General features: G+C 45.0%; 1 protein-coding gene across 3 annotated transcripts in view; it reads left to right on the forward strand.

Moving 5' to 3' along the window:
• The window catches only part of cd247 (CD247 molecule), a 154,683-nt gene extending 131,183 nt beyond the window's left edge, over positions 1–23,500 (forward strand). For all 3 annotated transcript variants that reach the window (XM_086006871.1, XM_086006872.1, XM_086006873.1), the window contains exons 4-8: positions 11,483–11,572; positions 16,006–16,047; positions 17,418–17,474; positions 20,199–20,234; positions 21,194–23,500. In XM_086006871.1, the coding sequence (XP_085862997.1) occupies positions 11,483–11,572; positions 16,006–16,047; positions 17,418–17,474; positions 20,199–20,234; positions 21,194–21,277 (309 nt within the window). In that variant the 3' untranslated portion in view covers positions 21,278–23,500. The remainder of the gene's footprint in view (positions 1–11,482; positions 11,573–16,005; positions 16,048–17,417; positions 17,475–20,198; positions 20,235–21,193) is intronic.
• Positions 23,501–25,152: the final 1,652 nt, after the last annotated feature.

Below are 25,152 nucleotides of genomic sequence, written 5' to 3' on the forward strand. Positions count from 1 at the left end.
AATTCAATTCACTGATGCCCACAGCCCAGCACTGAAGCTCAGTCCTCGGAAAAGCACCAAAGCTGCCTGACTCCTGTCACAAAACACATTATACAACAGTGCACATCACAGGCCAACATGAACTCTCCCTTGCAGTTTGTATTGTTCTCCCTCTCTCTCTCTTCCTTCCTCCCCAGTTTGTGCTGCGCTCTCTTTTTCTCCATCCCTCCCAGTTTCTGTTGCTCTCTCCCTTCCCCGGTTTGTTTTGCTTTCTCGCTCACCCTCCAGCAGTTTGTTTCTCCCTCCCACCATTTGTGTTGCTCTCTTTCCCTTTCGCAGTTTGTGTTGTTTTCCCTCTCTCCCTCCTCCAGATTCTGTTTCTTTCTCTCTCTCTCTCTCCCACCCCCAGTTTGTGCTGTTCTCTCGCGCGCTCTCTCTCTCTCTCCCCCTTCCCCAGTTGCTTTCTCTGGACTCACGGAGTTTCCAGGTGATTTTCGTTGGCCCCGATGCCACCATCCTCACAACCGGCAATGAAGTAGTGCATTCCAAATAGTGGGGGACCAGCAGGGCTCAGACTTGGCTGCAAGCCACGACAGCCAGGGCACTGCGCATGTGCGAACCATGTACTCAAGAACCGTTTCTCCCATCACCAGCAGTAGTGCTCAGGAGACCAAGTGCCCGTTCTGGTAGACTCCCGCCCAAAGCAGGAGGTTTGGGAACCCTACACTGAGCGCCAGACTGGTTTCCAGCTTTCCCTTACTGCAGCAAAGATCCCTTTAAATACCACTGGATATGGCCACCTCCTGACCTATGCCGCCAATGGTTTGTGGGTGGGTTGAGGAACTGGCGACAGCAACGAAGGTAGAGACAAAAATTACACCTGGGTGTTCATTTCATCTTTTGACCTCTATTTGCACATATTAATGAGGTTCTTGCCTGTTTCCGGCAGGAACTTTGGCCACCTAAAATCGAGGTGCGCCCAAAAATCGGAACGGCCGGTCAGTCAGCGGTAAATTGGTGGGTTAATCTGCCACGTGATTTTGGTCCCACAATCACCTCCTTTTTAGGTGTAAACCACCCCCTATAGTTGCAGTGTTCTCCGTTATAGCACCAGGGATGTAGTTCACTGTGTGTAAAGACATTTTTTTTTTTTAAGCAGTCATAAATCTCTTCAGTTTAGTAAGCGGCATCTTCCAGCAAGAATGTCTGGCTTCCTAAGATTAAAAGCGGTTTTCCTAATCTTACCAGTATTAGTCTGCAGCTGAGGTAGTTCTTTCAAATCAGACAAGTCACAGAGTAAAAATATTTGGAGCAATCTAGACTGCAACAGTAAAGAAATATGTTGCAAATCAGGATTCAAGACACATGGTTTGCATTCTTTTGATTAGAAAGCACAAGACATGTGCAATGTTAAATAAGGAAATAATATCCTCAATTCCAGATTGGTTATTGATTAGTTTTAAAACTTTTTTTTTTAAAGTTAGTTCATCATGTCTGGATCGCTCCAAAACCAATCGCACTGCCCTGTCCTTGTATCTTCCTCAAATATTTATCTAATTTTCCCTCAATCAACATAACAAACAGATTATCTGGTCATTACCAAGTTGCTGTTTGTGGGAGCTTGCCGTGTGCAAATTGGCTGCTGCGTTTCCTACATTACAACAGTGACTACACTTCAAAAATACATCACTGGCTGTAAAGCGCTTTGGGATGTTTGGTGGTCGTGAAAGGCGCTATATAAATGCAAGTCTTTCTTTAAAAGATGCAATGGTCTCAGTCTCAACCATTCCCTGTGGCAAAGTGTTCCATCCTCCAACTGCCCTCCGTCTAAAGAAATTTCTCCTACTTTTTTTTAATGCCAATTTTAAATTGATGGCCTCTCATCAGTGATTCACCAACCAATAGAAATAGTTCTTCCCTGTTCACTCTATCAAAACCCTTAATAATTTTAACAACCTCAATTAAATCTCCACTGCTCCAATAATGTTATGACATAGGGGAGCATCTGCTACCAGTGTGACAAATCTGTTTCCCACATGAGCTATGCTGAATGGTGCTGGCAGTTTGGTGCAAATTAGTGTTGAATTACGGGCGGTTTTGTGATCTGGACTTGCATCCACTAAGTGACTTCACTTTTGTTTGGTTAGCTGGGTGTCTGATGCAGAAATCAATGACAACACTTGTCAGCAATTTGGTTTGGAGACTGTTAAGTCCACAAGTAATTTTCCTTTGCCTGATGTGCGCACACGCTCCTATAGGGACACACCTCATTTATACAAACCCAGCAAACTCCGTTCCAATCGGTCGTGGCCAGCCGTGTCATCTTGGAGTTAATTCAACCCTAAAGAGTCTCTGTTTACCTACTGTTAATGAGGAAAGTCATTAAACAGCTGGCACGCCCTTGGTAGACAGAGTGCAGGCACCAGGAAAACTCTCAAGTGGCATGTTGAGCAGCACAACTCACTGCAAATTGTACACATGGATTGTGAGCATCCTCTTAACCACTGCATGGCACAAACCATTCCCCATCAAATGATGGTTCCAACAGTTAAAAATGAGGAACTGGAATAGTAACTGCAGTCTCTCTGCAACCCAATCACCGTAGGCACTAAACCCTGAATATATGAGCATGTGTCTTCATACTATGCCGCAGGTAAAACCTTCCAGTGGTGTTGTCTCAGTCATCTGAGTTTACTCTGATATGTATTGTACTTGCATATTGGTAAATGAACACTAGAGGGCTCACTAATGGGAGCAAGTGTTTTGTAGCAACTGCACTCCAGGGTCTCATCTTTTATTGAATGCTATGTCTAGAAAGAATGTTAGCGAGTCTGAAATAAAAGTACCAGTTACATTGCCACAACAACTATCAGATGCAACAGTTGGTGACCAGGATAACGGGCAATATGTTAAGGTCAAATTTGGACAACTTTTTTACTTAGGCAGTGATCAACCTTAGAGTCATAGGGCTAGAAATTCAGTTGGTTGCGCCAGCCGTTAGCGCCTTAGGAGGAGTAGATGTCGAGCGCTAGGCGCTTAGCGCCCGGGCGCAGCGCGATCTGCGCCTCGCCCCAACTTCAGTAGACATTTTGCGCCGGCGCAAAGTCTTTGCACGCGCTCAGCTGCGCGCGCAGATCATGACGTCATTTCCTCGTGCAACGCCCTTTGTGCGCCCCCAACCGGAACTTCAGTCGCGCCGGCCCATTGTGCGCCTGGCGGCCCTCGCGACTGTTGAGTGGAACGATGCTCAGCCGATGCGGGCCGCGGGGAGCGCAAATTAAAGGGCACTTCACCTGCACTATAAAAGGCTGCCATTTTGCAGCACTCATTCTTGTGATACGGATCTTTGGAGAGAGACCAAGGTAGAGAGCTTACTGCTTTGGCCCAACACTAGGACAGGTACTTCTGGCTTCAGGCCACAGCTTTGCAATTGTCTTTGCCTTCATTCATATCTCATTGTTTGCCAGCATATTATGGGGGCTGCAATGGGTGTCAACGCAGGCTTTCACAATTACATCCAAAGGGCTCACAGACGCCGTGAGAGAGTGCGAGCCCTGGCTAGACGGAGAGGGGGCAACAGGCGTTGCCAAGGGAGGCCTTACCCACCCAGGGTCTACCGCCAGCAGTTCTCCTATCTCAACATGTCTGACGACCAGTGTGTTAGGAGGCTGCGATTCCGAAGGGAGGTGGTCACAGAGATCTGCCAGCTGCTTCGGAGAGATCTGCAGCCACAGCTGAGGTGCAGGACGTCTCTGTCGGTGGCAGTGAAGGTGACGGTGGCTCTCAACTTCTATGCCACCGGCTCCTTCCAATCCACTGCTGGGGACATTGCTAACATCTCCCAGTTCGCCGTGCATTGCTGCATCCGCCAGGTGACCAATGCCCTTTTCAGAAGGAGACGTCAGTTCATCTCCTTCCCCATGACCCTGGACAAGCAGCAACAGCGTGCAATGGGATTTGGAAGAATAGTGCGCTTCCCCATGGTGCAGGGCGCCATTGACTGCACGCATGTGGCTTTGCGGGCACCTGTGGAGAATGCCGAGGATTACCGCAACCGGAAGGGCTACCATTCCCTCAACGTACAGCTGGTGTGTGACCACAGGCAGCTCATCCTAGCTGTCAATGCCCGCTTTCCAGGCAGCAGCCACGATGCCTTCATCCTGCGACAGACTACTGTGGCTGACATGTTCCAGGCACAGCCTCAGCCACGAGGATGGCTTATCGGGGACAAAGGCTATCCTTTGTGTACCTGGCTCATGACCCCACTCCGCGCGCCCAGGACCCCTGCTGAAGAGGCATACAACGAGAGCCATCAAGCGACCAGGAACATCATCGAACAAACAATCGGCGTCCTGAAGCAACGGTTCCGCTGCCTGGATCGTTCCGGCGGAGCCCTGCAGTATTCGCCGGAGCGAGTCTCCCATTTCGTGGTCGTTTGCTGCATGCTGCACAACCTGGCTATCCGCAGGACTCAGGCATTGCCACCACAGATTGGAGCACCACCTCAGGAGGAGGAGCAGGAGGAGGAGGACCAGCACAGGAGGGAGGCACAAGGTCCAAGGGCCGCCCGTCGGCGGCTTATTGAACGTAGGTTCTAGGCCCCCTCTCAGGGAATGGCTTGTGCCAATGAAAGAACATGAATGCAGCCGCTCCGCAAGCCCTCAGCCGGTCAAGGCAACAAAAACTTCAAAGTTCAAACATGGACAATCTGATTAAAGAAAATTGTTTATTCCACAAACTCTGTGCCCTTCCCACATGACAAACAGAAACAGAAAAAAACCCCCAAAAACAGTCAGACACATAACTCGCTCCCACAACCTGGAGAGGATTAACAGAACAGTGAAACAAAAAAGACCGTCATCCTCGGCCTTCATAAAAACAACACATTTGCCCACACCTTCTACTTTTTGGCCCACGAGGGCGATGCCTTGCGCATACTTGTGCGGCCCCTGCCCGCCCTGCTGCTCCTCCTCAATTGGAGCCCAGTGGCTGCAGCAAGGCTGGGGGGGGGGGGGAAGGCTCCTGAGGGGCACATGGCGAGACGGCAGATGCCCTTGGGGGTCGGCCTGCACGAGCTCTGGCCCTCGAGGGGCCGGCTGGTGACTGCTGCAGCTGTGGCTGGGCGGCATCAGTGTGTCCAGCAGCTGGTGGCAGCTGCACTGGTGGAGTGGCAGTGTCGGCTGCAGGAATGGGGGCAAGCTGGTTGATGGCAGGCGCTCGCTGGTCGCCTGATACAGTGGCAGTCGCCCGGGCCAGCACTGCAGCATGCGCAGCAAACTGCTGAAGGACAGCCCACTGGGCTGCTGCAGGGCGGCGGGTGCCCTGGCGATGCCTGGCTGATGCAGCCAGTGTGGCACCAGTTAGTGCCCGTGCTGCCCTGGTCTGTGACCGCATAAGACCAGCCAGTGTCTGGACGGCACGAGTGAGCACTTGGGTATTCGCCGACTGTGCTGCCTCGAATTCCTCCACACTCCCAGCCAGTGTCTGGACGGCACGAGTGAGCACTTGGGTACTCGCCGACTGTGCTGCCCTGAATTCCTGCAGACTCCTGGCCTGGGCCTGGACGGCACGAGTGAGCACTTGGGAACTCGCCGACTGTGCTGCCCCGAATTCCTCCACACTCCAAGCCAGTGACTGTATGGAGTCAGGCATCCGTGCCACTACCCCCATGAGCTCCGTGTGCCTGCGCTCCGAGTTGACGGCCATTTCCTCTAGGAGGCGCACCTCCTCTGCACTGACCGTCGCAGGACTGGAGGCCGCACTCACCCTCTGGGGAGAAGGCCGCCGAGCTTCCCCACCCCTCCCGCGTTGCTGCAGGCCGCTGGGCCCAGGAACTTCACTCTCCTGCGGCCCTTCCCCCAGGCTCCCCTCCAGGGAAGACATGTCCCCTACATCGCCATGGGCTGCTGCGGCTGAGGGTGCCACTGATGGGCCGGCTACCTCTTCCTCCTCCTCCTCTTCCGAGGGGCTGTCACTGGCAGCTTCAAGGCCCGCCTCCTCACCTGGCGTCTCACCATCTGAAAGCAGGAAGGCACAAGAGTAGCTTTAGAGTGAGGACAGGGCGTCAGCGAGGGAGGCATGAGTGGTGCCATTCACCGCATTGGTCGGACAGTGGCAAAGGATGTTGATCTGATGCGCAAGTGGAACGAGAGAGGTCCAAAAGGTGATGTCCTTACCATTGGTGCCCAGAACAGGGTCGGCATCTCCAGTGGCAACGGGGCCAATCACACGGACTCCCATAATGCGCTCCACGCGCTGGTCTAGGTCGGTGAGCTCTTGGTGCTGAGGTCGGCCTCCACCGGTCCCAATCTGGCTACGCCTGTTGTTAGCCAGCTTGGCCTGCAAGAGAAAGGACGGCCTCTAAGTACAGTGTGTAGCCCTGATCTTGTCTGCACTGCCTCCCATGGTGGAATAGCTTGGACATTGTGTAGCCCTGATCTTATCTGCACTGCCTCCCATGGTCGAATAGCTTGGACAGTGTGTAAAGTGCAGAATGTGCAATTGATGTTCATGCCAGTCCCATAGCTGCTGGATGAGGGCTGGCCATTAGGGCTTTCAGGTCCCTTTGTCCATAATGTGAGGTGCACATGCAAGGATGAGGAGGACACTGGAAAGGGTACTCACCCTGACAATCCGAGTGAGGTCGTTGAACTTTTTCCTGCATTGTACAGGATTCCTGGCAACCACACTGTTGGATGTCACCCTGTTGGAGACCTCCCTCCAGGCTTTGCGGTAGACGCTGGGCACCGGCTTCTTGCCACTGTCAGGGAACAAAACATGGCGTCTTCGCTCCACTGCGCTAACCAGCAGCCTCAGGTCACCCTCGCTGAAGCGCAGCGCTCTCTCCCGGGCCTTCTGCATCGTCCTGGGCGGTGAAGAGTTGCAGCAGCAGTGTTCAGGCCTAGGTGGAGGGCTGCAGTGTCCAGGGCGTGGCAGCCAAAAAAAATCGACCCTTCCCCCCTTTAAGAGATGGCCGGCGCCAGCGTGTCTGCCGTCAATGAAGAAATCACCGCACCTGCACTGCGCCCGGCGGTATAGATCAGCACCGCCGGCTTAGCGCCTAAAGATAGTCGTGCATCGCCAGTTTTAGCGCTGCAGCAACCTCTTAGGGCGATGCTACTGAATATCGGCGAAGTGGCCTCGACTTTGCGCCGGGCGCAAACTTCAGCGGCCGCCCGACTTTACCGCCCCAAAAGTGGCTCAACTGAATTTCTAGCCCATAGAGTCATAGAGTTATACAGCACAGAAAGAGGCCCTTCGGCCCATCGTGTCTGCGCCGACCATCAATCCCTCTCCAGTCTAATCCTATTTTCCAGCATTTGGTCCATAGCCTTGTATGCAATGGCATTTCAAGTGCTCATCCAAATGCTTCTTGAATGTTATGAGGGTTCCTGCCTCTACCACCCTTTCAGGCAGTGAGTTCCAGATTCCAACCACCCTCTGGGTGAAAAAGTTCCTCCTCAAATCCCCTCTAAACCTCCTGCCCCTTACCTTGAATCTATGCCCCCTTGTTATTGACCCCCCTACTAAGGGGAAAAGTTCCTCTTTATCTACCCTATCTATGCCCCTCATCATTTTGTACACCTCAATCAGGTCCCCCCTCAGCCTTCTTTGCTCCAAGGAAAACAACCCCAGCCTGTTTAGTCTTTCTTCATAGCTGAGGCGCTCCATCCCAGGTAACATCCTGGTGAATCTTCTCTGCACCCTCTCCAAAGCAATCACATCCTTCCTATAGTGAGGCGACCAGAACTGCACACAGTACTCCAGCTGTGGCCTCACCAGCGCTTTGTACAGCTCCATCATAACCTCCCTGCTCTTATATTCTATGCCTCGGCTAATGAAGGCAAGTATCCCATATGCCTTTTTAACCACCTTATCCACCTGTTCTGCTGCCTTAAGGGATCTATGTACATGTACACCAAGGTCCCTCTGTACTTCCTAGGGTCCTACCACTCATTGTGTATTCCCCTGCCTTATTTGTCCGTCCAAAATGCATCACCTCGCACTTTTCAGGGTTAAATTCCATTTGCCACTTTTCCGCCCATCTGACCAACCCGTTTATATCGTCCTGTAGCCTGAGGCTTTCCTCCTCGCAATTTACCACCCCACCAATTTTCGTGTCATCTGCGAACTTACTGATCATACCTTTTACATTCTCATCCAAATCATTTATGTAGATCACAAACAGCAAGGGTCCCAGCACCGATCCCTGAGGTACCCCACTGGACACAGGCTTCCAGTCACAAAAGCAACCTTCGACCATCACCCTCTGCCTCCTGCCACTCAGCCAGTTTAGGATCCAACGCGCCAAGGCACCCTGGATCCCATGGGCTCTTACCTTCTTGACCAGTCTCCTATGCGGGACTTTGTCAAAAGCTTTACTGAAATCCATGTAAACCACATCCACAGCATTTCCCTCATCCACACACCTAGTCACCCCCTCGAAAAATTCAATCAGATTGGTCAGACATGATTTACCCTTGACAAAGCTATGCTGACTATCCCCGATTAATCCTTGCCTCTCCAAGTGGAGACTAATTTTGTCCCTCAGAATTTTTTCCAATAATTTCCCTACCACAGATGTTAGGCTCACTGGCATGTAATTCCCTGGTTTATCCCTGCTACCCTTCTTGAATAATGGTACTACGTTAGCTGTTCTCCAGTCCTCTGGTACATCCCCTGTGGCCAGAGAGGTTCTGAAAATTTGTGTCAGAGCCCCTGCAATCTCCTCCTTTGCCTCACACAACAGCCTGGGATACATCTCGTCCGGGCCTGGGGATTTATCCACTTTTTGGCCTGCTAAAACCGCTAGTACCTCCTCCCTCTCGATGCTAATATGTTCAAGTATGTCACAGTCCCCTTGCCCGATTTCTATGTCTACATCGTCTTTCTCCATAGTGAACACAGATGCAAAAAATTCATTTAAAACCCCGCCTACATCATCTGGCTCTACACACAGATTGCCACTTTGGTCCCTAATGGGCCCTACCCTTTCCCTGGTTATCCTCTTGCCCTTAATATACTTATAAAACATCTTAGGGTTTTCCTTTATTTTGCTCGCCAGTGTTATTTCATGGCCCCTCCTCGCCCTCCTAATTTCTTTTTTAAGTATGCCCCTGCACTTTTTATACTCCTCTAGGGCTTCCTCCGTCTTTAGTAACTGCCAAAAGCCCCCCTTTTTTCCCTAATGCATTTTTGTATATCCCTTGTCATCCAAGGTTCCCTTTGCTTGTTGGTCCCACCCTTGACCTTTACAGGAACATGTTGGCGTTGTACTCTATTTCCCTTCTGAAAGTCTCCCACTGCTTTGATGTGGATTTTCCTATAAGTAGCTGCTCCCAGTCCACTTTGGCCAGATCCTGCCTTATCATATTAAAATCGGCCTTCCCCCAATTTAGAACACTTATTTCCGGGCCGTCTTTGTCTTTTTACATGACCACCTTAAATCTCACCAAATTATGGTCACTGTCGCCTTATCACTGCAATTTGTTTTATCTCATGGCAGCATTAGTTGGAAAAATTGAAAAGTATCGTATGGGGTCTAGCTGGAGTGAGTTTGTAGAAAGTCCATTTTTATTTTGAGGCAAACAACAGATGTTGAAAAGAGAGCAGTTTTGGTTACCTGCAACAGATACATTAATTAAGAATTTGATTGTTCCTGCCCAGCCTAAAGACAAAACATATGGGGAGTTGGTCCAAGAGTCCAAACAGCATCTGAGCCCGAAGCCACTCGTTATTGCGGAATGGTTCCACTTTAACCGGAGGAAGCAAAGTGATGATGAAAATGTTTCTCAGCTTGGGCGAGCGGCACAGCTGCTCCGCCGACTTTGCACCCGTTTCAGGCAGAAGTCTAAAATTACCCCAAAGGCCTCTTTACAAGCCATTCTGTGAGTGAGTGTGTGAATTTGTATCAAATTAAGGGCACTCTCAAGGAACTGGGGCTGCTGAAATTCATTTCATTCTTTACAGCCAGCAGAGGAATTACACTTTCACATCACTGTGGCACTGAATCCAAATCCAGCCACAGAGGTAAAAAGATGGTGTGCTATCCCTCTGTACCACCCAGTTCTCTCCAAGACTCTTAGCTGAATTTATTATGGCCTTTTTTTCCACCGAGACTGAATTTATGTAAAGCCCTGCATTCAACTGTTCAGTTTATGATACACAACCACATTTTGTAATTCTTTGTCATAGCAAAAATCATGCTCTGTATTTCCTTCCTGCAGGAAAATGCAGAGCTAAATCATTTTGAAAGGTAGCTGAAATTTTTCCAGAAAGAGAAATATAATTCTAGAAAAGAATAAAGAAATACAAATTCAAAGAGCCAGTCAATGAAGCACACCAGGGGGATAAGGGGGAGAATTGCTCTGCTTGCTGTGTGCAGCCACGTCATAAATGTATTCAAAATGTACCGGCCATGTCACAACACACAACGAGCAGAGCACATACCTTCCCACTGTGCTCTTCCCCGACAAGGGTGATGGGAGTGTCGTGTTCTTATATCTGCTCTTGCAGCCGCTGGCTCCTTCAGTTCAGCATTTGTTACATGCTTTGGTTGGATTGCTGTTAAAATGCAGAGATGAAGCACAGTGCTCTCTCTCCATCAAACTCATTTTCAAAGTGTAAATTTCCCAATCACATCACAATGTAACCTTACTGCAAGCATGGATTATATAATTGTTAAAAAATATTGTTATCTTTCTCAAGGGATGCACAAATCTATAGGTAATTTAAAAGCAGAAATTTTGCAAATATATACAAAAATAACCCTGCCACATTTATACAAACCCGAGCAAGACAAAGTCTGGTTTCTGAAAACCTGCCTGCTGAAGGCCATTAACTTTAGAGTCCATTTATTCTGTCTATCGATGATTGGAATTCTGCCACCCAGAAGAGAGCCTGTATACAATAGCAAAATACTGCGGATGCTGGAAATCCGAAATAACAGAAAACGCTGGAAAAAACTCAGCAGGCCTGGCAGCATCCGTGGAGAGAGAAACAGAGTTAACGTTTCAGTTTCTGAAACATTAACTCTGTTTCTCTCTCCACTGAGAGCCTGTTTATAACCATGAACAGGAATCCCATCATGGTCATTAAATTTTAGAAGTTTTGAAAACACGTGTTGGAGTGTTCACCCTCACTAAAGACTTGCATCAACTCCAGGTAAGTTTAAAAAAACTCAAGAGATCCAAGTGATCTGCTGAAAACTTTTTAAGTCAAGGTTGATACCACATTGGTGTTTTAAGTCGGGTGAGACTGCCTCTCCAGGAGTCCCACAGTCTTTGCTCACTTTGCAGTAAAGCATATCCTTAGATTTATTTAACTTTCTCACCTGGGTTACTTGAGTCTCAATTATGTTTTAACAAAATCAATGGAGTAACATGACACTGAGGATAATATTTAGATGATGAACATGGTTGACCTGAACCTATGAGATAATAGATTTTATTACATTTGGGACGATTTAGTGTGAGAGTAATAAGAACGTCTATCATTTTTACAGCGCCTGCGGAAGAAAGAGCAAGACGAATATTCAGGCCTCAATTTTAACAAAAGGAACCAGGACACAGAGGCAGGAATTGGAGCGAAACGGGTATTTTGTTTTAACCTCTCTTTTGTAAAACAATAAATGATTCCAAAGAAAGGCACACAAAATAGAAATTTAACAGGAACATTAACAGCAATATTGTTAAATGTTAGGATAACAATTTCTGGGATACTTAAGAGTTATCTATAATTGTTATTTACACAAGACTATAACGAATACTCATTAGGAGACAGAAGAGGGTTAAGTGTTCCATGTTCAATTTCTATATATAAATTGTCTAAACATTCTACAATACATTTTAGGGATCTTTGCACAGTTACAGCAAGTTATGTCAGCAACTTGATGTGTTGCAAAAATTGAATTTCAAAAATAACTCCAGTGTATCATTTCTATGAACTTGCATAACATTACTGTACAATATTTATTTCCATATTCATGACGCATGTCGTCCTGTTCTGAAAATGTTGCAAAGCACAAAAAAAGCCTCTGCCAAGAGCAAATTACATGAAAAATCATGTGGATTCAATAAGGAATTAATAGTATAATAATCACATTGCCTCCCAGTTAAATATTCAGTTACTGGAGCACTTGGGTGCCAGCAAGGAATAGAATATAGATCTGATGTATGTATTTGCAGACTAGGCCTTCCCAGGTTTTAAGCTGTATTGTGAAACAAATCCTTCAAGGAGAGGTTAGAGATGATTATTGGTTCCTTCACAAGATTCCAGCAATGGAAGCAGTAATTATCACTGTAAACCCTCTTGAAGGGAAAGATCTGGTTCTTGGAGTTCTTAGATCTCCCTTTGGTCCATTAAGATCCTGTAACAAACTAGAATTGCTGGCCTAGATGGGAGCCAAATGCAACAAGGATTGGGGGCAAGGTACTGACTTGGATAGAGAACTGGTTGGCAGACAGGAAACAAAGAGTTGGAATAAATGGGTCTTTTTCCGAGTGGCAGGCAGTGACTAGTGGGGTACCGCAGGGATCGGTGCTAAGACCCCAGTTATTCATAATACATATTAATGATCTAGACGAGGGAACTAGATGTAATATCTCCAAGTTTGCAGACGACATAAAGCTGGGTGGGCATGTGTGCTGTGAGGAGGATGCCGAGAAACTCCAGTATGATTTGGACAGGTTGGGTGATTGGGCAGAAGTATGGCAGATGCAATATAACGTGGATAAATGCGAGGTTATCTATTTTGGGAGGCAAAAACAGGAAGGCAGATTATTATCTGAACGGCAATAGATTGGGAGAAGGGGAAGTGCAACGAGACCTGGGTGTCCTTGTGCACCAGTCGCTGAAGGTAAGCATGCAGGTGTAGCAGGCGGTTAAGGCGGCAAATGGTATGTTGGCCTTCGTAGCGAGAGGGTTCGAGTACAGGAACAAGGATGTCTTGCTGCAGTTGTACAGGGCCTTGGTGAGACCACACTGAGTATTGTGTGCAGTTTTGGTCACCTTATCTGAGGAAGGTTGTTCTTGCCATGGAGGGAGTGCAGCGAAGATTCGCCAGGCTGATACCTGGGATGGCAGGAATGACATACGAGGAGAGATTGGGTCGATTGGGCTTATACTTGCTGGAGTTTAGAAGAATGAAACTTATAAAATTCTAACAGGACTAGACAGACTAGATGCAGAAAGGATGTTCCCGATGGCCGGGGAGTTCAGAACCAGGGGTCACAGTCTAAGGATAAGGGTTAAGCCATTTAGGACAGAGATGAGGAGGAATTTCTTCACCGAGAGAGTGGTGAACCTGTGGAATTCTCTACCACAGAAGCAAGTGGAGGCCAATTCATTAAATATATTCAAAAAGGAGTTGGATATATTTCTTAAGGCTAAAGGGATCAAGGGATATGGGCAGAAGGCAGGGACAGGGTACTGAATTTGGATGATCAGCCATGATCTCATTGAATGGTGGAGCAGGCTCAAGGGGTCGAATGGCCTACTCCCATCTTCTATGTAACACACTGACCACTAATGCCTCCAAAAAAGAAGAGCTTTTGAGGGCCAGTGCAATGGGATTTAAAAAAAATATTATTCCACAGCAACAAAGGTTCCACCATCCAGAAAACCTCTGTTGAAGATTTACAATGGAAATGGTTCATTCACTGGCAGTTCTTATTTGTACACAGAAATTGAACTGCTTTCAAAGAAAGCATTGGCTCTTTGCTGGCATATTCGGTACCATCTGCTATTTTGCCTAAGTAGCCAATATTTATCTGCGAGCTCAGAGTGGCTTTAGACAGGTTATTCCACCACGCGGGATATCGCAGTTAAGCCTGACATCACCCAATTTTCAAAGATGTCTACTTTCAATGAGGGGCACTGGAAAGCGAGTGGGGGCAGAAATCCCGGCCAAAATTCAGAGGGAAATAGATTAGTGAGTGAGTGGACAAACAGCTGCTATCACACTGACAGTTCTCAATAAAAAAGATCAAGATAGGGTTGGAGGCCAGAGGGAGGGATCCAGGTGGATCAGGGAGGCTGAAGACAGGAGAAAGGGGAAGCCTCCAGAGGTCTGAAGGTAAAGGCAGCAGAAGAGTTCAGCATCGTATCGAGCAGGCATTCGTTGAGGTGGGGGTGCAGGTGGATGAAACGGAGGATGGATCATTTGGATCAAAGATAGTGAAAACTGGGCAAGGGGTGAGATTAGAAAGAGAGATGAGGTTGGAAGCAAGTGAAGAGGGCAATAGATCAGGATATAGGCTATCATGCAAGAGTTGTTGAAGCTCACAATTCTTGCTACCTGAAAGGAAGAAAGAGATTTTTGTTCAGTGCCAGAGGAGATGAAGGGTGATATAGAAAACCTCCAGGTTTCAAAGATATATGTGAAAACCAATTTTAAAACATTAGTACAGATGGTTAATGGGAGCAGTTAAGTCACAGAGTTTCACACTGTTAGCCATCCTTTCATCTTCAGCTCTTTCCATTGGTAAATTCTTGATTGTTCGTAGTGTTGAACCAGAGTAGAAAATTTATAAAGAAGACATTCTACACAAAGTAGTACTAAGTGGTGCATGGCCAATCCCCATCTAACCACAAACCACAGGGGAGTGAGTGCATGTCACACACATCTGGGGGCCTGCAACATGTTTCTTTACTAACAATAGGTCTGAATATCTTTTGTACTGCCTTGTATCATTAAATCAGTGTACATATGCTGTCTATAAAGAGACAGCATAAACAGTGCTAAGTGTTGATTTTTCTTTACAAAAAAAGAAAATCAATGTGTGGATTATGTAGTCCCAATGTTACAAAATGGTCCAATTTTAAATGCAGCAGCCCTAATGTATCTGTTAATTTATTAATCCAAAGCAGTGCTTACTATAATGTTTCAAGCGGAAGGGAAGGGTAGAAGAAGCACATTCTTTACCGATCACCTTGATCAGAACTGAATATAATCTCAAGGTGTACAAAATTATAAATAAAGCTGAGGACAACTAGGTAAACAGTAAGCACCAGATTTTCTTTGATTAATGATGACTGATGAGAAATACTGAACACTTGATTTGCAGCCTCGAAGGGGCCAACTTTGACTTTTGGGTGCTTGACCGATGGAGCATGCCGGCCAGCCGCACTTGTGGCAGAGGCGACCGCGACTTTGAGGCCCTGGCCTCATTTACGTCAAGCCGGTGACCTGCGGGAGCCAAACTGGCTTGCAGCTCGCTGTATTAAGGCTAGCCAGGCAGCCCCACATAACAGAAAATGCTGGAAAAACTCAGCAGGCCAGGCAACATCCGTGGAGAGAGAAATAGAGTCAACGTTTTGGGTCGAAACCCTTCTTCAGAACTGAGAGAAAAGGCAGGAAATGAAACAAAAGGCAGTTTGGGGGCTGGGAAATGGAGGAGGGGATGAAAGAAGAGACATTAAGAGATATTCAGGGTGAGACAAGATAGTAATAGGATAGGTAAAGAAACAAGACAATGGCTCGAAATGAAGTGTGAAACACGCTGGCAGAGTGAAAGACAGCTGCCATGTGGGAGAGAGAAAAAAAAGGGGAAATGTCACAAACCAAAAAAGTGTGGATAAAAAATATAATAGGGGCCGAGGTTACGATCTGAAGTTGTTGAACTCAATATCAAGTCCGGAAGGCTGCAAGGCAGCCCCAGCCAGCAGCAAAATAAGTGCAGGGATTGGTCACTATTGCAGAGGGTAGGGTCATAGGGCAGCACAAAATTAATTTCAAACTTACCCTTTGCTGGGCACCTCTGGCTCTATCACCTGTGGTGCACGCTACGACCAGTTCCAATCAAAAATAACAAATCGGAATGCTAGAACCCCGATATGCATATTTAAAGGGGCCAGCTGCCTGAAACAGGCAAGTGCTGAAGTTCTCCAAATGGTAGCCAGGGAGTTGGCAGCCTGAGAGATAATTTGATCACTTGGAGCTATGTAAATTTAATTTGCTGGATGCAAACCATTAACTTCATAAAACAGTGTTGTTAAATATATAACATCCATTTTTTTCCCTATCAGAACCAAAGGAGAGATGATGCTGCTCATAGCGACACCTATTCCGTAAGTACAGCGTATGATTTAGAAAATGATCATGCATGCTGCAGAATCTTTATTATCCAAACAGCTCTTTCGTCATTGCTCCCCCCCCCACCCAGTTGAACATTAATAATAGTGCATGTTTTAAAACTTGTATTTACCTGGCACAAAGTGCATTACAGTTCAATCATCTGCCACGGAATTTGATTGACTTGTAATTACCAGGTTCCGCTGAACTGTGAATAATGAGAGAAGCAGCAGCAGAATCCACTAACTGGAGAGGTTTTAAAACCTGATCCCAAGCAATGGTAGATATGTTCAGGATTTGACCAATGGCTGCATAGTTTGGTTCTGCTGTAAAAACCATTCACCGTCACATAGCCTCCTGCAGGTGAGTGCAAGTTGTGGAACTTGTCTCCAATATTATTCCAATAATTACAGGGAGTCGTAGCAGCTGGGAAACCCAGAACTGCAACACGTTGGTCCTGGCAAATTTATATATTTATTTTTTCTCCGTTTCCCGGCTGGCAGCCAGCCAGATTGAGAGGGTGGCTGGCTCGCGGGCGGGAAGGCATGGGCTGGAAGGCCGCAGCTGGGGAGTGAAGAGGAAGGAGGGATCGATCGATTGCGAGTGGGTGCAGGTTGGTTTGAAGAGATGGGGGGGGGGGCGGGCAGTTGAAGAGATCGCGGGTCGTGGGCGAAATCATGGGTCGGGAGGCCGATCACAGTGAGGGAAGCAGGTTAGCTTGAGGGAAAGCACACCTGCTCCTCCTGACCCTTAAGCAGCACTGGAAAAGCACTTACCTGATGGATCCGGTTGTTTTCACTTCCCTTCAGCTGCCGGGTTTCCCGAGCCCTGGGAAACCCAGCCCACAGCCGTTATATGTTAAAAAGTCTGTTAAAATTTGAGGCACGCAGCCTTATTAGCATATTTAAATGATTGAACTGTCTTTCACGAGCAGGTTAGTTGCCCGCCTTCAAGCCTCCTCCATTGAAGCTGGCAGTGGGCACGTTCGAGACAGGTTTCAGATTTTTCAAATTTTAACCTACTCCCCCACCCCTACTCAAAGAAGCCTAATCTGGCATTAACCCTAATCGCACCAGTATCAACATGATAAGGAATGCAGAGGTATCAGCTTTTAAGTCCATCAACTATGGGCTCAGTCCAGCAAGTGTCATGGATTAATAGAGCATGTACCGATGATTGTCTACACAGTGATTTTTGATCATATTTGAGGGAGATGCTGAGCAGAAAGGATGAAATTCTGCAGAACCAGCTTGTGCTTCTTTTGCACATCTCTTAATGGTTGTTTATAGAACAGCATTGACTGCTAAATTCATTTGCAAGTGAACTGCATTTTAACTCAAAAGGTCAAAAATAATTTTGTTTGCAGAAACTGAATCCCAAGAACAGAAGTGAGCCGTACGGCGAACTGAAACCAACTCAGCAGGTATGTTGAGCATGGACTGCTCCATCAACGGATTACTGTAACTTCCTGGAGAGAACCGTATCCAATTATAAATTACAACTTTTCACTTGTATATTCAGTATATAAAGGATATGTCCAGTACCATGTCTGACGGCTCAGTGCAAGTATGTTCCCTTAAAGGAAAAGGGTGGGACTAACAAATCCAGAGCTCCCTGGATATCAAGGGGCATACAAGGTAGGATAAAGAAAAAAAGGGAGGCTTATGAGTTACCGAGTGCTCAATACCATAGAAAACCTAGAGTATAGAAAGTGCAGGGTTGAAATTAAAAAGGAAATTAGGAAAGCAAAGAGCATGAAAAAATATTGGCAGGTAAAATCAAGGAAAACCCATATGTTTTATAAATACATTAAGAGCAAGAGGATAACTAAAGAACGAGTAGGGCCTATTAGAGACCATGGAGGTAATCTGTGTGTGGAGGCAGAAGACGTGGGCATGGTTCTTAAATGAATACTTTATGACTGTGTTCACAAGAGACACGATGCAGGCATTGCAATCAGGGGGGAGGAGTGTGAAATATTAGATGAAATAAACAGTGAAAAAGTATTAAGGGGTTTAGCATCTTTGAAAGTGGATAAATCCCCAGGTCCGGATGAAATGTATCCCAGACTGTTAAGAGAAGAGGAAATAGCAGAGGCTCTGACCATCATTTTCCAATCCTCTCTGGCTACAGGTGTGGAGCCAGAGGACTGTTAATGTGGTATCGTTGTTTAAAAAGGGAGAAAGGGATAGACTGAGTAATTACAGGCCAGTCAGCCTAACCTCGGTGGTGGGAAAATTATTGGAATAAATTCTGAGGGACAGGATAAATCTTCATTTAGAAAGACACAGATTAATCAAGGACAGTCAGCATGGATTTGTTAAGGGGAGGTCGTGTCTGACTAACCTGATCGAATTTTTTGTGGCGGTAACAAGGAGGGTCGATGAGGGTTGTGCATTTGATGTAGTGTATATGGATTTTAACAAGGCTTTTGATAAGGTCCCACATGGCAGACTGGTCACAAAAGTAAAAGCCCATGGGATACAAGGCAAAGTAGCAAGTTGGATCCAAAATTGGCTCAGAAGTAGGAAGGGTTGTGGTCGATGGGTGTTTTTGTGACTGGAAGGCTGTTTCCAGTGGGGTTCTGCAGGGCTCAGTACAAGGTCCCTTGCTTTTTGTGATATATATCAATGATTTAGATTTGAATGTAGGGGTATAATTAAGAAGTTTGCAGATGATACAAAAATTGGCCGTGCGGTGGATATTGAAGAAGCTGCAGACTGCAGGAAGATATCAATGGACTGATCAGGTGGGCAGAACAGTGGCAAATGGAATTCAATCCAGACAAGTGCGAGGTAATGCATTTGGGGAGGGCGAACAAGGCAAGGGAATACACAATAAATGGTAGGACACTGAGAAGTGCAGAGGAACAGAGGGACCTTGGAGTGCATGTCCACAGATCCCTGAAGGTAGCAGGACAGGTAGATAAGGTGGTTAAAAAGGCATACGGGATACTTGCCTTTATTAGCCGAGGCATAGAATATAAGAGCAGGGAGGTTATGCTTGAACTGTGTAAAACACTAGTTAGGCCTGAGCTGGAATACTGCATACAGTTCTGGTCACCACATTACAGGAAAGGTGTGATTGTGCTAGAAAGGGTACAGAGGAGATTTACGAGGATGTTGCCTGGACTGGAGAATTTTAGCTATGAGAAAATATTGGAGAGGCTGGGGTTGTTTTCTTTGGAACAGAGGAGGCTGAGAGGAGACCTAATTGAGGTGTATAAAATTATGAGGGGCCTAGATAGAGAGGAACTATTTCCCTTAGCAGAAGGGTCAATAACCAGGGGGCATAGATTTAAAGTAATTGGTCGGAAGTTTAGAGGGGATTGGAGGAGAAATGTTTTCACCTGGAGGGTGGTGGGGGTCTGTAACTCACTGCCTAAAAGGGTGGTAGAGGCAAAGAACATCACATTTAAGAAGTACTTGGATATGCACTTGAAGTGCCATAACCTACAAGGCTATGGACCAAGTGCTGGAAAGTGGGATTAGGGTGGATAGCTCTTTGTCGGTCGGCCGGCACGGACAAGATGGGCCGAATGGCCTCCTTCTGTGCTGTAAATTTCTATGATTCTATGATGCTGTATGTCTCACCATCAATGCCTTTGTGTATATGTGTTATAAACTGAGTAAGTTGTATACCCATCAAAGCAGAAGGGCTGAGTTTGGAGAGAACAAATTATTGTTTTGGTGGCAAAGAGGAGTTTTAATTTGTCTAGCCTATCACACCAACTGGATAAATATTGCACATCTGAATGATCTACATCTCCAGTACAAATGGTATACAGATCATTGTCTCCAGTGCAGATGGTGTAGTTTTCATATGATGTGCACGTATACCACTGTCAATGTTTATGCTGTCTGTAAAGATACCCCAAGTAGAAACATCCTGGAATTACGTTGTGGGATACTATTACAATAAACACTTAAGGGTAGATTTTCCAAGGACCTTGCCTGTGCCGAGCTCACCTCAGTCTGATTTGCTGATGCATGTTCATGACATGCAAGGTGCCACATATGAGCAAGGACTTGGGAAACCCATCTTTAAATGTGTTCACGTGAAATTTAGCATAGACAGTAAGCTATGCACCTGATAAACACGTGTTTTAGGAATAAGCCAACTTGTATTTTTTTTTCCCACCCAACAGAAACGAAGAGGCAAGGGAGGGAATGACATTTACCAGGTAGGAAAGAAATGATTAGAATTGCTGTCTTCTGAAAAAGACGTACGAGTGATATGCAAGCCAGTATGTCGGCCTCCCGTCTTCCACCCGACAAACTTGAGCTCATCCAAAACTCTGCTGCCCGTATCATAACTCATACCAAATCCGGTTTGCCCATCACCTCTGCTTGCTGACCTACGTTGGCTCCCGGCAACATCTCAATTTTAAAATTTTCATCACTGTTTTCAAGTCCCTCCATGGCCTTGTCCCTCCCTATCTCTGTAACCTCCTCCAACCCTAAGAAATCTCTGCGCTCTTCCAATTCTGGCTTCTTGCGCATCCCCGATTTTAATTGATCCACCTTTTTGCAGCCGTGCCTTCAGCTGCCTAGGTCCTAAGCTCTGGAATTCCCTGCATAAACCGCTCCACCTCGCTTTCCTCCTTTACGACACTCCTTAAAACCTCCCTCTTTGAACAAGCTTTTGGCCATCTGTCCCAATGTCTTCTTATATGGCTCAATGTCAAATTTTGTTTAATAATGCTCCTGTGAAGCGCCTTGAGACGTTTTACTATGTTAAAGGCAGTATATAAATTGTTGTAGGTAGCATATACACAAAACCTGGTAAAAATGGACACATTCTTATGTGATTGGTTGCCTAGGAAACCTATTCCACTGGGATTCAAACCTGAAAACTTTTAATCCCTCCCTATCTCCCACCTATATTACGGAGGATTAAAAATACAAACACCTTAAACAAAGTAAATTTCCGTGATCCCGTGCTCATGGTGGAGTGACATGGCCACAGGGATTGCACGGGGGAAAATCAGGGCTATAGTGTCTCTGACCCGTATTCTCTGCAAGCATGGGTTTCCTTAAGGGCATCATGGAATTATCACTGTAGAGAAAAATGTATTTAGAAGAAAGTATTTCCCTTTGATACACACAATTACCTAACAATTTTGGTGGAATTATTTTGCAGGGACTGAGTGCGGCTACACAAGACACATACGACCAACTGCAAATGCAGCCATTACCAGCTGTGCCTCCACCCCCTCGTCGCTGAGATTCTGAGATTGATATTGCAATACCAAGACAACAGTGGAAAACCTTTAGGATTAACTCAATTCCACCAGTATAAAAGTTAATGCTAATCTGGAAATTGTTCCCAACAGTGTTATTTAATTGCAAAATCCAATCTTTTCTTAAATTTGCATTATCTAAAAAAAAATCACTGTAAAATAAGTATTCTATAGTATCTGTGCCAACACCGGCAAGCTTATCCACCTCTGTAGATCATATTGTATTGGTTGGGACTTTTCAAGTAATAAGAGAAAAGTAGGCTGAGCCTACACGAATGTTTGAAACAATTACATTTTTTGTTGCATTTTTGCATAGGACATAATGAAATGCTGTGCTATACTGGAGCTGAAAATATTTAAAGGTAACAAATATACCCAAATGGAAATATGCATTTAGAAAGATAAAGATAAATAGCTTCGAACAGTGCAAAATGGAAAGAGACAGCATCGAAGCAGAATTAGGGTTTTCAATCCAATTATGAAAACCAGTTGAAATCCAATCTGAACAGGCATTTTTGGATTATTTGAGAATTAAAACAGCAATTATACAGATAAGGAACTATGTACATACTACTATATAAATGCAAAGTAACAAGATCTTTTTAGTTGTAAACATTTTTCTAACCAGCAATTGAATTAATTTACTTCAGTGGGGTATTGTATGAGTTGCAGTGATATTGTCTGAAAATAGGATTTTAGAAAGTGTTGTGCAAGATAGGATGATGTTACCATGCAGATGGTCTCGCTTTTCTTGGTTGCAACAGAAAGTAAACTACTTGGGTTGAGGGGCAAAACAAAATTTATCAAAAGTCCTATATACCTCAGCATAGCTAGATACAAAATGGGTCACCATTACATGGTGCTAAGCAGAACAGTGACTTCAGCATTGCTCGGTTTTCAACTGTATAGGCATTCATTTGGGGCTAAAAGAACTGTGGCAATAAGTTTATAGCCAGGATAAAATCTTCTGAGTTCATTTTAATTCCCTCCACTGTTCAACATTTAGGCTTTGAATTTGGCTTGCAAAGTAACTTTTTTTATATATCCATTTTTTTAAGGAATATGTATTTATTTAAAATTAGATGATAAATTATCAGGAATATTCAAACATGCAGAAAAAGGATATGGAATAAAACCTAGTTCAATGAAATAAAGCCTTTGTAATCACCCAAGAGCTTTTCAGGCTTGTGTGCCTTTGTATCGTATCAGTACTTTCTGCCACTCAAGGGATCTTTGGCCAAATTTTGTAGTTGCTGCCTATGCATTCAATAGCCACTGCATAAATACAGGAAATGCAATGGCTACTTAGCTCATGTGTGATAGTCACTTTTTAACGCAGCGAGTTATGATGATCTGAAATGCACTACCTGAAAGGGTGGTGGACGCAGATTCAATAGTAACTTTCAAAAGGTAACTGGATATATACCTGAAAAGAAAAAATTTGCAGGGCTATGGGGAAAGAGCAGGGAAGTGGGACTAATTGGATAGTCTTTCAGAGAGCTGCCACAGGCACGATGGGCCGAATGGCCCCCTTCTGTGCTGTAAGATTCTGTTTCTGGGGGACATTTTTAAAGATAGTATATCAGCAAGTCAGAAGTAACTGACTCAACTACAGCTACTACTAATTACCTTAATGCCCTGTATTAGGCATTTTTTGTTTTGCATTCTGAAAATAAGGTCCTGGTTGCTTTATAAAGCAGCTTCCTTTGTTTACTACTAATAATTGCAGCAATCAGACTAAATCCATCATAATCTGAGCACAACATTTTGAATACTCTGTAAAAAGATATTTGTAAAGATATACATCCATGAACAAACCAATGAACTATTCATAATTACATTTATGCATAGACAGATCCAGGAAAGTGGTGAGATTAGTTGTTTCTTTTAAATGAATGGACAACTTGAACGCCTACAAAAGGTGAAATTAACAGCCAATTTTCATTCTCAAGAAATGAAACGCCCTGTCTAATTGTTACAATTTGAAGCAGCACTCCAGGGTGCGATTTGTTAACTTATTTTGAATCTGGGCCTAACTGATTTAGAAAGATGATTCTATTTCTTGCTTAATTTTCTTTTGCTGTTGCTTAAAGAAATTTGTAGTCATTGTTCATTTTACACATTTTTATGTATTTAATGTTATGTTTTCTATAATGCCTGTCAACTTTTCTGTATTAAAAGATGCTAGTTATCAAGATTGATTTGAATATTAATAATCCTTTGATTCTTTAGTCCCAAGGACAGTGCGTCATTCGGAGAATTTATTTTTCAGTGAAGCCCAACAGTCTTTCCAATTAATTGACATAATTACATCAAAATAGATGAAAGTTTGAGAACTGTTAAGAGTGACGATGGTAAATTGACCATGAGCCAAGAATGTATTATTCTAAGAATGTGCATTATAAACCAACACATTTACACTGAATAGCACAAATTCTGTAATAGGCAAGATTTAAACAATATAATCTTGATGGCGTTGAAGTGGCGGGTTTCTGGCCTGGCTCTTCATCTCCTGTAAGAATGAGAAGGGAAACAGTCCATTAGTTGGTATAAGTAATCACTCCTTGTAACGCAGCCAGCAAAAGCCAACCAGTTAGTTTGTTATGACAAGGTGTACTGAGCGTCCTATAACAGCATAAAATGTAAAACAGGAAACAAGATGAGCACCAGGCCTTCGTAGCCTTATAAACAGAGATACAATAATAAAGAAAAGCCTTATAATAGGAGTGGCACATACATCTTATTCATCATGGGAAGAGTGTGGTGGCATCAATACTTGTCATCACCTAGCACTAGTCCAGCCAACACAAATTGCCCATGGCTGTCTTCTGCAATTGTCAATCTAAAGAAAAAATCTTTAAATGATGGGAAAAGGATAGTCGGGATTCCAATAATTTTGCAATATGAAATATGCATCACGAGAATTCATTGCAGTGAAATTTTAAAATAATTTACTGCAGTGAGTTAAAGATGGAATAGTAGAACAGCTATAAGCACAATCATTCTTTGGAACATAAGGACTGATTCTGTAATCTCAAGAGAATGCAGCCATTTAATCCTGTTCAGTAACAGAGGGAAGAAATGACCTTAGGATTGTTGTGCATGTGACATACTTACCCAACTGGAGAGAGTTCAGCAGATTTGGTGGGGTCAGTTAATTTTAATAATTTACATATGCTCCCTATGCAGTTTGAGCCTTGCAGAGGGACCATAATAAAGGGAGTTTGCTGAACATGATGGGCTGCTGCTCAAACGTAAAGACAAATGGCCTCATATAGGGAGACAATATTTTTGGAGCCTATTTTAAGGCTCAAAAATATTCACAACAGTTTTTAGCATTTGCAAATGCTACCGGGGGGCAGTGGAAGGAAGAACAGATGTGAGTGGTTCAAAGACAGCATGAGGTATGAAACAGAGTAAATAGCAGAATTGGTGCTGGCCCCAACCAGTTTGATGGCAGGTTAAATTGATATTCTACTTAATGAACTGGGTGCAAGAAAGCTTGCCGATGGGGTCCCCCCCCAGGGCACTTTCTCCAACGGATATCAGTGCACATCTAGCAGAAGGTGGCAACCAGACTGAACGCTGTCCAAAGTTACTACAGAACTCGGAAATAGATGCAGAAGAAGTTGACACACTTTAAATAATCTGGCACAGTAATAAGACTAATTAATAGTAGCACGCACCAGGTATATAGCACATGCTACTAAGTGTAGCTGTCAACCTGTTGTGCATTTACTGCTTGCCCTGCCAAGCCTTCAGACAATGGGACAAGTTTTTCATTGTATTGCATACATACCCATATCTCAGCAGGCTACACAGTCAAGATGCTGTGTACAATTGGTATCCTTGCCACATT

The sequence above is a fragment of the Somniosus microcephalus genome, chromosome 14 (assembly GCF_052327205.1).
Source record: "Somniosus microcephalus isolate GS21.2 chromosome 14, FLI_Smic_1.0, whole genome shotgun sequence".
NCBI lineage: Eukaryota > Metazoa > Chordata > Chondrichthyes > Squaliformes > Somniosidae > Somniosus > Somniosus microcephalus.